This window comes from Oratosquilla oratoria, chromosome 12 (assembly GCF_046742065.1).
Source record: "Oratosquilla oratoria isolate Oo_2021 chromosome 12, ASM4674206v1, whole genome shotgun sequence".
Lineage (NCBI taxonomy): Eukaryota > Metazoa > Arthropoda > Malacostraca > Stomatopoda > Squillidae > Oratosquilla > Oratosquilla oratoria.
The window spans coordinates 46282710-46299891 of record NC_134788.1 but is presented as its reverse complement, the minus strand read 5'-3'; the positions used below and the strand labels follow the sequence as shown (position 1 = coordinate 46299891).

Here is a 17182-nt window from a genome sequence, read left to right as displayed (position 1 = left end):
AGAGAACTACAGGGAAACCGTTGACGAACTTGTGGACACATACCGGAGCATGGGTTGCCAGATGTCGCTGAAACTGCTGCTACACGTACTACACGCCCACCTTAATTGATGAGTTCAAAGAAAACATGGGAGACTGCTGAGAAGAACAAGGTGAAAGATTTCACCAGGATGTCAGCTCTTTCGAGGTGCGCTACAAGGGACAGAAGGCCTACAGTGAAAGTATGATGGGGGACTATATCTGGAGCCTTTTGCGCGAAAGTAAACTAAAATACAATCGCCAATCTTGTAGACAATTTTTTTTATTATTATTATTAAACTATAACACTAAAATATTTGTATCAATTCTCCGGAGCAATACTCTTCAACAACGCTCTGCACCATTGCACTGTATCGCTGTCTGTGTATTAACATATAATACATAATTGTACCCTACTCGTTTAATTTTCATTTTCATGTCTAAAGACGGGGCCTGGAGAACTTCCTTTTTATCATTGATTTATCATATTAATTGTGTTAACATAAAAAAGATCAGCAAATCGATCTCATGAACTAAAACCCGAAGTCTGAACTTAGTGACTGCTCAGTTTTACTTATTTATGCCATAGGGAATTCGAAAATATTAGTTTTAACTCATGGACAAATTTTGTGTTACATAGTGTAATCAAACGTAGCCGCCATTCAGGCACTACATCAGTTTATGTTTTTCGTACGTAAGTGGTTATTGCAAGGATAAAAATATATTTCAAAATATCAGGTAACAAACTTTCGTTGTTGTTGTTGTATTGAATCCTTCGTGTAAGTGACATCAACCAGAATAAAACAGCATGAGTCTTTAAGTAAGAGGCATATTTTCTCCTAGACAAAGGTAGTTTACCATACGAACGTCAACAAACGGATTGGTGATCCAGAATTGACTGGGAGGAGACTGTATATCACAACCCAATTATTCACCAGTCTGATTACACACTTACTTTGGTAGTGTGTAGTTGTACTATTAAAAAACTGCAGGTCCTCAAATGGCATTCTCAGGTCAGTCTTTGATGCTTTGTTTATAATATTTTTTATTCTCTGTTAGAGTATGGTTTTATTAATTTTTTATATCCATCAATGGACAATTTCATTTAATTGTATAAGTGTCTCTTTTCTGGTGAAGTGTTAAGCCTGGTTCAGAGTAATTCCACGACAGTAGATAATCAATTACCAATCCAACTCATACCTAACCTAACTAAACCCTCTACTCTGGTATGAATACAGGTTGAGTCCTGATTTAACGGCAGCCTTGGGACTTTGGAAATGCCGTTAAAATCATTTTGCCATTAAACCCATTGATTATTTTTAAATGCCGGTACAGAAGTACAGGTAATAAGAAAAAGTAGGAAAAGCAAAAAAATGAACTGCACCTACATTGTTCAGATGGCTTCTTCCCCTCCCAAAGTGAGGATTCTTCATACTGTACAAGATGATTATTTACATGGAGAACTGGGCTGCAGGGCTTATGTTTTGACTGACCTGGCTTCAGGACTGGTGTCAGCAGGCTCGGTGGTGTCTGGCAGGATGATGGCTAGGGTGCCGGGATGGGTGGAACTGCCTGAAGCAGCACTGCTCATGACAGGCACATTGTCTGGAGCAGCAGAGGACGGCCCAGGGAGGGAGGGAGTGGCTCAATGTCTGGAGCAGATGAAGGGCCGGGTAAAGACTGAACGTATGAAGCAGTCTTGTTGTCACACATTTTCTTAAAAAGGTCCTGGATCTTTGTTTGCTTCAAGTATTTTGGCTTCTCCTTAATTAAACAGGCCTGTATGTTATACACCTGCATTATTTACTGTTCTGTGATGAAAGAGCGCTGCTCCAGAGCAGTGATTAATTGTTCCGTCGACTAAGTGGTCCTGTCGAGGGAGATCTTCTCAGGGGGTCATCATTTTGCTCGTCGTCACTCTTTTCACCATGCCCTGCTCTATTTGAGCAGCCTATAACTGCACAAAGTTAACCTTATAACTACAGTTCTCTGACAATTTCTCTCTTCTTGCTCGTGGTTTTTCCATATCACATGACCCCTGATGTCGCACAGCAGTGTTTTATGGCCAGATCACTTCCAGCTTGTGTAGGTCAGGCCTCTGATTTGTTCGCTCGGAATTAATCAAGTCTCCATTTGAATTGTACTCTAGTAGAATACCGATTTAATGAGTTCCTCCATAGCAGAAGCAAGATTTAATGGAAGTATAAAGTAACTTCCCTGTGGTGGGGGAAAAGAATACTGCCATCAAGTATTTCCACTTGGATCGTAAGAGGCGAGAAGAAAGAGACGGGGAGTGGGACTAGGCATCCTTCTCCTTGTAGCCCCACAGGGGACATTCCTAAACGAAAAAGTGAAGGCATAAGAGGATCTGGGAGTTTTCGGAACAGCACCCTAAAGTTTGGGTCTTTTAATGTGCATGGATGTGGTACAGATGAGAGTAAAAGGGAAGAGATAGGTAGTATGTTTGTGAGAAGAAAGATGGATGTGTTGGCTTTGAGTGAAACTAAGTTTAAAGGGAAGGGTGAGTGTAAGTTTGGGAGTGTAAGTGGGAGGTTATCAGGAGTGAAGAGAGGGCGAGGGAGGGAAAGGGTGGCTATTATAGTAAGTGAAGAGATAGGTAAACGTGTAGTGGAGTGGAAGGAGGTTTCCTCAAGGATAATGTGGATGAAGGTGAAACTGGGAAAGGAGATATGGGTCTCTATAAGTGCATATTGGCCTGGCAGTGAGAAGAATGTAGAAGAAAGGGAGGCCTTTTGGATAGATTTAAATGAGTGCATAGAGGATTTAGGGAGAAATGTCAATGTAATAGTACTGGGAATCCTTAATGCTAGGGTAGGAAATGGTCCAATTGATGGAGTGGTTGGGAAATGTGGAGTTCCAGGAAAGAATCGTAGTGGAGAGTTAATGGTGGAAATGTGTCTAGAGAGTTGATGATAGCAAATACAGTGTTTTGGAAGAGAGTCAAGCATAAGTACACATGGGAGAGGGTGGTGGATGGAAGGGTGGTAGATAGAGCGTTGATGGGTTATGTAGTGGTAAATAGGACTATGATAGGAAGAGTTAAGGATGTACATGTGCTAAGGGGAGAGAGTGGGGGAATATCAGATAATTTTTTGGTGGAAGGTAAGTTGAGAGTGGAGGATAGATGGAGAAAGAGGAAAGGGACAAAAGGTAGGGAGGTGCTTAGAGTGAACTCTTTAAATGAAAAGGAGAAGGAGTACAAGAAGAAGCTGGAGGAGGAGTGGGAGGGAGTGAAGGATAGAGTAGAGCTAGGTGTGGAGGAGGAATGGGGATGGTTGAAGGAGGGAGTCACAAAGTGTGCAAAGATGGTGTGTGGAACAAGAAGGACAGGAAGAAATAGAAGGAAGGGTAGTGAATGGTGGGATGAGGAAACAAAGAAGGTTGTAGAAGAGAAGAAGCGAGCTTTCACAGATTGGTTACAAAATAGGACGAGGGAGTCATATGAGAGGTACAAAGAAAAGAAAAGAGAAGTAAAGCAAAAAGGTAAAGGAGGCAAAGAGGAGAGCAGATGTGAAGTGGGGTAAGAGTATGACAGAAAATTTTGAAAGTAATAAAAAGATGTTTTGGAAAGAAATTAAGAGAGGAAGAGGAGGCAAATCAAGTAGAGAAGAAAAGGTAAAAGGTGCAGATGGAGAGATGATAATGGAAGAGAAGGCAGTAAGGGGAAGATGGGCAGAATATTTTAGGGAGTTGCTAAATGTGAAGGAGGATAGGGAGGGAAAGATAGCTGCAGTGGGAAATGCCAAGAAAATGAGAGTGATGAGTGAGGAAAATGGAGGAGAAATAAGGAAGGATGAAGTGAAGGCAGTCATTAAGATGATGAAAGCAGGTAAGGCACCTGGTCTGGATGGATGCCATGCAGAATGTCTGAAAAAAGGAGATACAGTGATGGTAGACTGGCTGGTGAGGTTATTTAATGTTTGCTGGAGAGAGGGTAGAGTGCCAGAGGACTGGAAGAGTGCCTGTATAGTTCCACTTTACAAGGGAAAGGGGGACAAGTGTGAATGTAGTAGTTTCAGAGGGATTAGCTTGTTAAGTGTAGTTGGGAAGGCTTATGGGAGGATCTTGATTGAGAAGATTAGGAGAGGAACAGAAGGAGTAATTGGTGAGGAACTGTGTAGATTTAGGACGGGTAGAGGTTGTATAAATCAGATTTTTGTGGTAAGACAGATATGTGAGAAAGCTATAGGAAAGGGGAAGGATGTTTTTTTGGCTTTTATGGATCTGGAAAAGGCTTATGATAGGGTAGACAGAAAGGCACTGTGGGAGGTTATGTGGATATACAGGATAGGAGGAAAGCATCTAGGAGCTGTCAAGAGTTTTATGAGAGTAGTAGAGCTTGTGTCAGGATTAGAAATAGAGTGAGTGGTTCAAGGTAAGGGTGGGACTTCGTCAAGGATGTGTTATGTCGCCCTGGCTGTTCAACTTATACATGGATGGGGTAGTGCAAGAGGTAAATGCAAGGGTAGTGGGTCAGGGATTGGAGATGGTTAAAGAAAATGGAGAAAAGTAGGAGGTGAGCCAGCTGTTGTTTGTGGACGACACTGCGCTTGTGGCAGGATTGGAGGAGGGATTGAGGAAGTTGGTGACAGAGTTTGGGAGAGTATGTGATAGAAGAAAGCTGAAAATAAATGTGGGTAAAAGTAAGATGATGAGATGTACAAGGGGTGAAAGTGGCAGTAGTCTGGAAGTTAACATTAAGGGAGAGCGACTGGAGGAAGTGGATAGTTTTAGATACTTGGGTGCAAATGTGGCAGGAAAAGGTGGAGTGAAGGTGGAGATAGAATGTAGATTAAGAGAAGTGAGTAAACGCCTTGGTGGATTAAAAAGTGTAATGAGGAATAGACATTTGGGAATGGATGCTAAGAGGAGACTATATGAAGGAGTGATTGTGCCAACAGCACTGTATGGAGCAGAAACATGGAATATAAGAGAGGAAGAGAGAAGGAGTTTGAAAGTGTTTGAGATGAAGTGTCTGAGAAGTATGATGGGGGTTACTAGGCTAGATAGAGTGAGAAGTGAGGAGGAGAACAGGGGTGGAAAGGGAGCTGGGAGATAGGGTTGATGAAAGAGTATTAGGATGGTTTGGACACATGGAAAGAATGAGTGAAGAAAGACTAGTAAAAGAGGTATGGAAGGCAGATATGGAGGGAGTGAACATGAAGGGACGTCCTAGGATGAGGTGGATGGATGGGGTGAAGGGGGCTTTGGGGAAAAGGGGAATGTCTGTTGAGGAAGGATGGGAGACGACAGAAGACAGGGGTGAATGGAGAATGGTTGTATATGGATGATGTTGTGATGCATGAGGTGGAATGGGCGGGGTGATGGGGGGTGAGGTAGTATGTGTGAGCAAATTTTGACGCAACCCGAAGGGATTTCTCCCCATCTCCTTTTATGCATGGTGGGACGGAGAGGGGGGGGTTGCCGATTTAATGAAGCGGCCTTGCTGTGGATGTGCTGTGTCTTGCGACGCTGCTTCTGACCCAGGGCAGTGGACAAGGTGCAGGGATGACCCGTCATCCAGAAGGTGCTAAGATAAGAGGGAGGGTGGAGGGGTGTGGAGTGACTTCAGGGATGGAATGGGTGGGAATGATTTTATGCCGTTTTCTTTTTGGCTACCTCCCTTGTAAGGGGGAAAAAGCCTTGGTATATGTATGTACAAAAAAAGTTGAGCATGAAATTGTTTGTGTATGAAACATCTACTATACTATTACAGTGTATTACAGATTTTCAAAGAGTTAGATGTCAATCATACTTTTTTTTTCCAGGATGAGAGTACCAATCACCGTATCTTTGGAAGAACTATCCATAGATTCCATACAAGTCGTGCAATGATAAGGATCCAGTGTGACATCTGCAGCACAGCTATATCACGAGTCATCTTAGATATTATGTGGTGACCCACACTGCAGAGAAACCTTTCCAGTGTGACCTGTGTGATTCTGCTTTCTCACAAAATGATGTTCTCACAAAACATATGAGGGCCCAAACAGGAGAGAAACCTTTCCAGTGTGACTTTTGTGATTCTGCTTTTTCAAAAAGGAGTCATCTCAAAGAACATATGAAGACCCACACAGGAGAGAAGCCTTTCCAGTGTGACCTTTGTGATTTTGCTGTCTCACGTAAGTGTGATCTCAAAGTGCATATGAGGACCCACACAGGAGAGAAGCCTTTCCAGTGTACCCTGTGTGATTCTTCTTTCTCACAAAAGATTAATTTCACAAGACATATGAGGACCCACACAGGAGAGAAGCCTTTCCAGTGTGACCTTTGTGATATTGCTTTAAAACAAAAGAGTCATCTCGCAGAGCATATGAGGACCCACACAGGGGAGAAGCCTTTCCAGTGTGGCCTGTGTGATAAAGCTTTCTCTCTAAAGAATTCTCTCACAAGACATATAAGGACCCACACAGGAGAGAAGCCTTTCCAGTGTGACCTGTGTGATTCTGCTTTCTCAGTAAAGAGTAATCTCACACTGCATATTAGGACCCACACAGTAGAGAAACCTTTCCAGTGTGACCTTTGTGATATTGCTTTCAAACAAAAGAATCATCTCACAGAGCATATGAGGACCCACACGGGGGAGAAGCCTTTCCAGTGTGGCCTGTGTGATAAAGCTTTCTCTCAAAAGAATGCTCTCACTAAACATATAAGGACCCACACAGGAGAGAAGCCTTTCCAGTGTAACCTTTGTGATTCTGCTTTCTCACAAAAGAGTCATCTTACACAGCATGTGAGGACCCACGCAGGAGAGAAGCCTTTTCATTGTGACCTGTGTGATTGTGCTTTCTCACAAAAGAGACGTCTCACAGATCATATGAACAGCCACACAGGAGAGAAGCCTTTCCAGTGTAACCTTTGTGATTCTGCTTTCGCACATAAGAGTAATCTCACACGGCATATGATGATCCACACAGAGAGAAGCCTTTCCAATGTGACCTCTGTGACTCTGCTTTCACAATAAAGCAATCACTCACAAAGCATAGGATGACCCACACTTGTGCCCTGTGCAATTCTACTTTCTCAGTAAATAGTTGTCTCTCAAAACATGATGACCCACACAGTAAAGATGTCATTCCAGTGTGACCTGTGTAATTCTGTTTTTTCATGAAAGGGTCATCTTGCACAGCATAGGATGATCCACACAGGAGAGAAGCCTTTCCAATGTGACCTGTGCATTGCAGCTTTCTCATATAAGAAATCCCTTAAAATTCACATGATGACCCACAGTGGAGAAAAGCCATTCCAGTGTGGCCTGTGCGATAAAGCTCTCTCACAAAAGAGACTACTCAAAAATCACATGATGATCCACATAGGAAAGAAGCCTTTCCAGTGTGACCTGTGCGATTCTGTTTTCATAAGAAAGAATCATCTTACAATGCATATTAGGCCCCATACAGGATAGAAGCATTTTCATTGTGACTTGTGCGATTCTGCTTTCTCAACAAAGTGTTCTCTCACATAGCATATGATGACCAACACAAGAGTAAAACCTTTCCAGTGTGACCTATGCAATTCTGCTTTCTCACAAAAGGGTCATCTCATGGCATATGAAGACCCACACATGAGAGAAGCCTTTGAAGTGTCACTTGTGCAATTCTGCTTTCTCACACAAGCATCATCTCACAATTCATATGATGGCCCATTCAGGAGAGAAGCCATTTTAATGTGGCCTGTGAAATACACCTTTCACACAAAAGTGTCTCCTCCAAAGTTACATGATGATCTACACATGAGAGGCCTTTCCAGTGTATGCTGTGTGGTTCTGTTCTCCAACAGGGGGATATGAGGACCCACACAAGAGAGAAGCCTTTCCAGTGTGATCTGTGGAACTGCTTTCTTTGATATGGATCATCTCAAACAGCATATGATGACTCATACTTGTGAGAGGCCTTTCCTGTGTTATAAAGCAGCTTTTGCTTGAAAACAATCTTGGAGTTATGGTGACTCTTACTGGAGAGAAGCCTTTCTAATGTGACCTGTGGGATCTTGCTTTCTCACGAAAGAGTGATCTTTCATGGCATATTATGACCCATACTGGAGAGAGAGGAAGCTGTCACACCAAAGTCACATCAATTGTCATTCGAAGACCCACACAGGAGAGACTTCCTTCACTGTGGCCTGTGCCACACAACCTTCTCAGGAAAGAGTGCTCTCCAATGTCACATGATGATCCACATGTGCAGTGGCACCATTAATGTATTAGGTGTCAGTGTATTTACTCTTGTTGAAAAGTTCCAAACACAGTTTTCCTTATGCACTTGTATTAGATAAGATACACTACTTAGATCCTAGCATATCTACTTTCACCTGATCTTTTATATTAATATAACACAATGGGGAGGTTAAACATTGGATAAGTATAATATATCATTGGTTCTATTATGTAGTTGACTCGTGATTTGATTTGTGTTCAGGTTTATTTGGGTCTGGGGTATTATGTGTGTGTTGGAAATATGTTGTCTAGCCTCTTAGCCATTCATCACGCAGTGGGCATGTGATGGTGGTCACCAAGAAGGGCGTGGATGCATATATGTTTGTATGTGTGCTATGATATAGTTTTCCGTGGGTGATATTAATTTTACAGTGGTGAGGAGAGCAGGGGGTGGAAAAGGAGTTGACAGGGCTGATGAAAGATTATTGGGATGGTTTGGACACACGGAAAGAATGAGTGAAGAGAGATTCATAAAAGATATGTGGAAGGCAGAGGTGGATGGAGAGAACCTGAGGGGATGACTGAGAATGAGATGGATGAGGTGAAAGAGGATTTGAAAAAGAGAGGACTGTCTTCTTAGCAAGAGAGGGAGAAGGCAGGAGGTAGGGGTGAGTGGAGAATTATTGTGTATAGATGACACTGTGATGCAAAGATGAGAGGGGATGGGGTGGTTGTAGGTGAATGATATTTCGATGCATCTCCTCCATCTCCTTTTTTCTGCATGAGGGAATGGAGAGAGGGGTGGGGGTCACCTATGAAGTGAAGCGGCCTTGCTCTGGACATACTTTGTCTTGCTGTGTTGCTCCTGGCCCAGGGCAACAGGCGAGATACAGGGATAAATCATAATCCAGGAGGAGTTGAGGGTGGTGGATAGGAGTGGAAACGTACCTTTGATTTAAGCACCTCACTTATAAAGGGAGAAAAGCCTTGGTATGTAGAGAGAAATGCATTTATCTGTACTTTTTACTTATAAATCCACCAGCGAACAATTTACAAGTTTTAATACCCTGATATTTACCCATATATTCTGCATCAAATTTAGTGTTATTACTGATGTGAGAAATATATGGAAGGTTTTTGTATTTGCAGCGTAGGAAATGTAAATTATTCAAGTTGTTCATAAAGTATGCTTTTGTTTTGCAATTCTGTGATAAAAGCAGTGATGTACTAAAATAAAGATAAAAATTGCATTCATTTTTCTATATCGAATCCCAACTTTTAACTGTATTCATCAATGCGTATATATGAAAATACTCATTTCACGAATCTGTGATAGCATTTTCTTTTACCACTTGTTACAATGGCATGTACTTAGAGATAGCAAAATTACTGTACTTGAAAAATATCCAGGTACCGTACTTGGACTTGTGTGCAGTCCCCTGTACTTTGACCAAACCCCGCAACCTAGAGAAGGAGCTATTACGAGGAAAACTTTTTTTTAAGAACCACAGATAAACATTCTCCTCTAAGCTGTATGGACTACCTAGAGAAGGCCACCCGCTCGAACGGGATCGGTGTTTGTGGTAAAGGAAAAGAAGTCTGCAGGAAAATGTAAAGGGGGGGGGGATATTTACACTGAGCGCTTTAATTAAGGGATGTTTATTAGTTTTTGTGTCGTGTCTCAGCGGGCAGAGGACCACCCGGAATTCGAGGCCTGCTTCACTTTATATTGGTGAAGGAATTGTGTTTCGATGTCTTAATCAACAAAGAAAAGGAGTCGGAGGCTAAGTCTTAGGGGTAGGGAGAAAGAAACGTTTTTAGTGGAAGGTAAATTGAATTGAGGAGATGCAGCATGAAAGTTAGAGATGAAATTATTTTCCAAGTTGTTGTTAGCAATCTCAGGAAGACAACGCCTTCTCAGTGTGGATGTGTTTACAAACGAATCTTTTACTGCGGTAGTCTAAAAAAAAAAAAAAATCACTGATATCGTACTATTTTTCATATCTGAATGTATAGTGACAAAGATAACTAATAGAAATAATACATAAACAATAATATGCATGCTCAATTTTATTTATGTTTCATATATAATCCCCAAGAATGGTGGCTTGTCCTTGCCAGCGAGTTATCCACTTTCCCGGCAGCAAGAGTCAGTAGCATGCTACTCATTTTGGATACCAAAATCAAACTGAGTAGTAAAAACAAGTAGCAATTTAAGGTAGCGAGAAATTCTTAGTGTGCCGCTGTAGTGGTTTTTGGTTCGGAACAACGGCAGGACAATGAAACTAAGCAATCTTTAATCTCTTTTGTAATTGGCCACAAGGTGCGACGCTAGAAGTGTCACACGAGGAATATAGGTGCAGCTCGGACTAAGGCCAGACTCTGCTTAGTGGAACTAGTTAGTTGTAGCTGGACGGGGAGCCTAACGTCAGAGAGGCGGTGGCAGCTGATGATGGCGAGGCTCGATGGGACGGCTACAAGGCTGGACGAGGACATGTCGGTTGGCGAGTCGGTAGTGTTCTGCGACTTGCAAAAAAAGACCACCCGCTTGTTCTGAATTCTGAATTCCTAGGAGAGACCACCCGCTTGCGCGGGATCTGTTTTCGTGGGAGGGGAAGAATGTCTGTAAGAAAATGAAAAGATAGTAGTGTATAAAAGAGGGCTATTGTCACCGGGCGAATTAGCGAGCGATTAGGGGCTGCTGGTGGTCGTGGCTCGGGAGAAATGGACTGGGAGCTTGGACGGCGGCGCCGACGCCGGGATTAAAAACAGATTACAATCACCAAAAGTTCAGAAAATGGTAGGTGGCTTAGTAGGAGAGAAAGGTGGAAAAACGGAAAAAATCTTTAGTGGGAGGTAAACTGAAATGAGGAGATGTAGTATAAGAGAAAGTTTCGAAAGGAAGCGAATTTTAGTCGAAGAAAAAGTAAGTGTAGATGTTTGCGAATGTGTCGTGGCTATGTTCGTGAGAGGTGTGTGTGTGTATCTTACGGGAAGTGTGTAGAGTTCACTTCCCGCGTGTAGAGCGCGTTCCTGATTAGCCTCAGGTAAGGCATGAGCTCTCCTGCTTTTCCCCAGGTTGGGTTTGAGTTGTGTATGCTTGTAGCCTGTCAATTATTGGGCTACATGCAATATTATTATTATTATTATTATTTCATCATTATTGCTATCACCAGTCAAAGCTGGTGAAGGGGTGTATTATTAATAGGTACGGTTATACACGTCTTATCGTGTACACCGCACGTGGGACGGGCGCAGCTGACAGATTGTCTGTACGGTGTGGTGTAGGTGTAATGTGTTGTATCAGGTGTTTGTGTCTGTCGTGCAGTTTTTCTAGGCGTCTTGAGTGAAGTCTGTGTTTGTGTTGGTTGAGTGGACGGATGTTGGAAATTCGGTGTAGAGACTTAGTGGTTCTGAAGTCACTCCATCGCGAACCCGTGATGAACTTGACAGCGGCATTCTGAACCTTCTCATGCTCGTAGTTATTAGTGGGACATGTCAGCTGGCTTAGTCCCGGGGACTGGCACAGAATCGGTCTGACGAGGGCTAGGTACAATCGACGTTTGGTGGTCAGTGTTGCAGTTTTGAAGCGTCTTAGCTTTCCCAGCACAGCCCTAGCCTTCGCTCCCTGCTTGCGGAAGTGTGGGGTCCAGGTAAGGCCACTATCAAGTGTGCTACCCAGCACACAGGTATGGTCCTTCACTGGGATGTTTGTGTTGTTTATTTTAAGAGGAGTGTTTGTGATTGTTCTGTTGGTTCGCTTGCAGCAGAAGTATACAGCATTGCATTTCGACGCGTTGGTCTTAATGCGCCACTGTTGCTCCCACGCGTGTGCCCCGTCTAGGATGTTTTGCATTACGTGTAACGCTCCCTGCAGCGTTTTGTGTCTGCTGATGTGGTTAGTGTCGTCCGCATACGAAAGAGTTAGAGCCTGGTTGCGTGGATAAGCTGGCTCTGGCAGGTCATTCGTATATAGATTGTACAGAGTGGGGGCAAGGACTGACCCTTGCGGTACTCCAGCCTTCGGCACAAAAGTTTGGGGCAGACAGCCCCGCCACTTTATTCTTATTGTCCTGTCGTCCAGGTAGTTGCAGAGCAACCTTGTGAACGGCAGGGCAAAGTCGAAGATGTGGTACAATTTGTACCTAAGGCCTTCATGCCAGACAGTATCGAATGCCTTCTCCACATCCTTACAAACCAAAATGGTCTTACCAGGGCGACCGTCTGGCGGTCTTTGAACCCATTGAGTGATCATGGATATTACGTCGTCTGCATCGCGCCCCGGCCGAAAACCAAATTGGCAATCCCTCAGCACATTCTCCGTCTCTAGGTACACGGTCAGGCGGCGGCATAGGACGTGCTCAAACACCTTACCAAAGTACTCCAGAAGGGAGATCGGCCGGTATGAAACCTTCTTTGCCGGTTCTGGCAAGAGGTCGTCCTTTAAAACCCAGCAGCGGGCTCACAAAAGGATCCCGTTGGATTGTATTGCCTTCTGATTGGCCGATTTTCCTTTGGCTGTGGACTCCGTGACCGAGCTGGGAGCCTCGGCGAGTCCATAAACCTCCGCTCGCGTTGATGACGTCATCAGTCTGGATTGGACCGGCCAGGGAAGCAGACGTCTCAGGAGCGGCCGGCGGCTGAGACAGCGTCACCACACTGTCTCTTCCGGTACACCTCCTTACTTTCCTTCCTACTTTCCATCCCAACAACCACTTCCTTCGTCTTCTTCTTGACCTTGATAATATCATGAACCGTTGTTTTATTCAGGCCATACTTTTCCATCATTTGAGCACGTGACATGCCGCTCTCATAGTCTTAAATTACCTCAAACTTCTAATGCACAATTCAAATCACACTTACATTTAACTTAGAACCTAGGAACGTAGTGTTCCCCAAGTATCATACGTATCCGGACGTAAAAACAAGTTAAAATCGTTTAGCAATGCAAGGGGTTGTGGCCAAGAGTTACCTCCTCCTAACTATAAATTGGTGGATGTATTAGATTAGGTGCTAAACAGAAGTTTTTCAAAGTGTTGAGTAGGTAGGAGTATCATGATATAGAACAAAAATTGGTAGTCTATAGGTGAGGAATAGAGTGACACATCCCACGTCGTCCAGTAAAGCGGATTTGGGTGGCCGGAAAGCTTAGCGGCGTAAACCCACAAGTTCAATCGTGCAGTCGAGGGAGGTTATCCTTGTTTTGAAGTTCACTGTAAAGATTTTCCATAAAGTGCCCATGTATAGTGATTCGTAATCATAACCATCAGTGTAGATCTGTAATAATTATGCAAATGTATAAGAGGAATCAGGAAGGGGAAGTGAATATATGCGATCGAGGGTATTACATTCCTACCCCAACGCTAAATCCTTTTCCTTGGTTGAAGTTACGTATTAAAGCCCCAAAGCATATTGTGTATAGGTTAAGAAGGAATTGTATGTTGTAAGTGTTGAGACCAATTAAAAATTTCATCGTTTCATTGACTAGTAAAAACAAACGTGAATCATGCTTGAGTCTTTATTCCTCCGATCTCAAGCCAGGGACTACAACATAGTATCTAAAAGACCAAGGGAGGGGGAGTGTAGAATAAAAATGTGTGCTGTCCACGAATTACTACGTATTCACATAACAATTCTTTGAGGTTGTGATGGTGGCAGCGTACCGCGATTAAGTATCTTCTGGATGATATCAGTTATAACAATTCTAGTTAACGTAGGATTTCACAACTACTTCTATATATATATACCGTGGTATTCGTGGCCGGACATAGTTTTATTCCCATACCCTTGTGATTCACCTCCCACGCCATCAGAGCAACCCCCATTCGTAAATAATCAATCGTAGTCGCCATTCGGGCACTACAATAGTTTCCTGTTTTTCGTACGTAAGTGGTCATTGCAAGCAGAGCCCTTACATGCCTAGGTGACGCCCCGGGGGGGCCAAAGTCCTCAGTGACGCCCCCCCCCTCCCCCATCACCACTTCCTATATCCGCAATCCTTTACAGCCTGTTTTAGCTATTGGCTTGAGAAATAATCAAACGGATTTTAGAATTTGGATTTAATCTCCCTATTGTAGAAAGGATAAGGGAAAATATTTCATATTCCGTTTATTCTAACGCAAAACTCGTGTATTATGGTAAAATATTCATGTCTCCTCCCCCCCCCCACCACCACCACCATGTGAGGGCCCTGACTGCAAGGATTAAAATATATTTCAAAATATCAGGTAGCAAATCTTCGTTGTTGTTTTATTGAATTATTTGTTTAAGTGACATCAACCAGAGTAAAATAGGGTATTTACTAAAAATTTACCTTATTCATCAGTTTGTTTACACATTGATGATTGTGGCAGTGTGTAGTTGTACTCTTCCCCAAAAAATCTGTAGGTTCTCAAATGGCATTCACAGGTCAGAACAGACAACAGTCGTTGGTGCTTTGTTTATGATGTTTTAGTTTCTTCAGAGTATGATTTGATTAATTTTTGTATCCATCAATGGACGATTTCATCTAATTATATGAGTATCCTTTCTCTGGTGGCGTTAACTTAAGCCTGGTTCAGAGTAATTCCATGACAGTAGATAATCAATTACCAATCCAACTCATACTTAACTTAAGTTTAACAAAACCCTCTACTCTGGTAAGATTATATTTTTTCCTCCACTTACAAGCATCTTTCTTGCTTCTCTTTTCATCCAGGAGTACACTATTTACCTAGAATTAGGTAAATACAATTCAGGCACAGTGACAAAAGCTCTCCATGGGAACTGATAAACAAGTGCCAGTCCTTCCTATGTTAGATAAAGTTTTAGTGACTATTCTGTCATTTATCGCACACATTTTAACTTTTTTACTCATCAAATATCTTCCTAGTGAAACTTTGATACAAAATGACCTCTAAGAAATTTTGATAACCTGAAATGCACACCAAAATGCATTTGAGGTGGAGTGGAGATGCCCGAGGGATACCAGTTCAAGCCTGCCAAAAAATTAGAAAGAATTTGCAAAGAATATAAGTCTTAGAGATGTGTAGCATCCCAAAACACAGATCTTTATTTTATTCTACAGTAATCTAGAGTAGTTGCATACTGTAAGTAAAAATCTACCTTGTTTGATTAGCTGTTGGCCTCTTGTATGCATTCGCCTTGTACAGCACATTCTATGACCTAACCCAACTTAAATCTAGCAATGAAGAGATATGGAGGTTTATATGTAACTCCCCATCTGTGGCGGAAAAAACTTCCAAAGTAAAACAAGTTTACACAGTTTATCTTGGACCATGCCCTCTTTTGTATGATAACCTGCAAAATATGTGGTATTATTTTAGTTGTGCACAACTATGTGATACAGCATTAGAAAATTAAATATTAATTTTGTAATTTATAATACATGAATGTAATATGCGATTTTCTTGGCAGAAAAAAACAACAACTTTGCTATAAGCAAATATGCTAACAAACAAAGTCGCTAGCATATGATTGGGATGCCATCTTGTCGTTTGTCAAGTGTTTGATTTGATTTGATCGTGTTTGGTAGATAGGGTTACTCCACCAGGCCAACACGTAGTGTCTGTCTCCAAGCTTCTGCAGCCTCCACAAGGGTTTTGTCCATTTGGTCGACCTGGGACATCTTCTAATTTATCCAGGAACATATCCAGTTGATGTTTGAAAGAGTCCACTGAGCAGTCTGTTTTATCTCGTATATCTCTAGGTGTGCATTTAAACAGTCTAACAGAATTCCACCTGAAACTGTTATACTGTATAGTTTCAGCTTTTCCACGTGGCACAGGATCTACAACAGCACCAACCTCTACGTTCAGAGACTGTTGCCTTTATTGGATATGAGAGATTAGGGACATTGTTCTCCAATATTTTCCACAAATATATTATGGTATATCTGTCCCGCCTTCTTTCTAATCCTTTAAACCCTCTATAATTTTTTCACTAGATTTGTGATATGCTCATTGAAATCACAATTGGCTGACAGAGTTATACCTAGATCTTGCACATGTTCAACAACTTTGATAGTTTTTTGATTCGGATCAAGATAATTTCTTAGGCTGGGCTCCTTAGTACAGTTAAAGTTTATATATTGGAATTTGTTACTGTTGAACTGCATATTATTGACAGTAGCCCAACTATATATCTTATTCAGGTCATCTTGCATAACCAGTTCATCCACTTATGTTTTTATGACTCTCGGTAGCCTGGTATCATCAGCAAAACTGAGGATGAAAGTTTTAATTTCACAGCTTATATCCAGCAAAAGGATTAAAAACAAGACTGGGCTCATTACTGTTCCTCGTGGGACAGAGCGTATGACCTCACTTGTTGTACTCTCGTGTCCTTGTACTCTCACCAGTTGCTTTCTACCAGTCAAGAATTCAGCTATCTATGCACCAATTTCTCCTGATATATTTAGTTCCCGGAGTTTATGCAGTGGTACTCTATGGTCCACTTTGTCAAATGTCTTGTTGCTGAAATCAAGGTAAATGGCATCAGTACCAGCTTCAGGGCATGAAATATTATTACACAGAATTATGTCATAACTATCCAGAAATGCAGATAGGCATGATCGACCTTTTCGGAAAACATGTTGGGCTTCATTCATTGAATTCTGATCTTCCAGAAATTTCACAGTAGCAGCATTTATAACTCATTCAGATAGTTTTCCCAAGTGTGGTGTTAATGAAACAGGGCGATAATTTGAAGGTATTTTTCTGTTTCCATCTTTGTGGAGAGGCACAATAGCTGCTTTTTTCAAAGACTCATCCAAATAGCAGTTTTTAAGAGAATCATTTAGCAACAATTTCCATGGTTGCAACAATGGTAATATGTAATTATTAAACAGTAGTGAAGGGATGCCATCCAGCCCAGAGGCTGAAGTTCCTGACCGTGGGGTTATTGCATTTTTTCTGTTCTTCTGACACTTCAATTTGGTATAGTCCATTTGAGATATTAGAGTTTCTTTGAAGGAACACTGTGGGGTTATC

At 42.2% G+C, this 17182-nt stretch overlaps 2 protein-coding genes across 2 annotated transcripts in view; both read left to right on the top strand.

The window, feature by feature from the left end:
• The first annotated feature begins 672 nt into the window (after nt 1-672).
• The window catches only part of LOC143031643 (uncharacterized), a 29032-nt gene continuing 12522 nt past the window's right edge, over nt 673-17182 (top strand). The window contains exon 1 of the mRNA XM_076195751.1: nt 673-754. The gene's annotated coding sequence lies outside the window, so the exon portion shown is untranslated. The remainder of the gene's footprint in view (nt 755-17182) is intronic.
• LOC143031644 (uncharacterized) lies at nt 916-9439 on the top strand. Its single transcript, XM_076195752.1, has 3 exons — nt 916-1029; nt 5806-5824; nt 5905-9439. The coding sequence occupies exon 3, from the start codon at nt 6015-6017 to the stop codon at nt 6999-7001; it is 987 nt and encodes a 328-aa protein (XP_076051867.1). The 5' UTR covers nt 916-1029; nt 5806-5824; nt 5905-6014; the 3' UTR covers nt 7002-9439.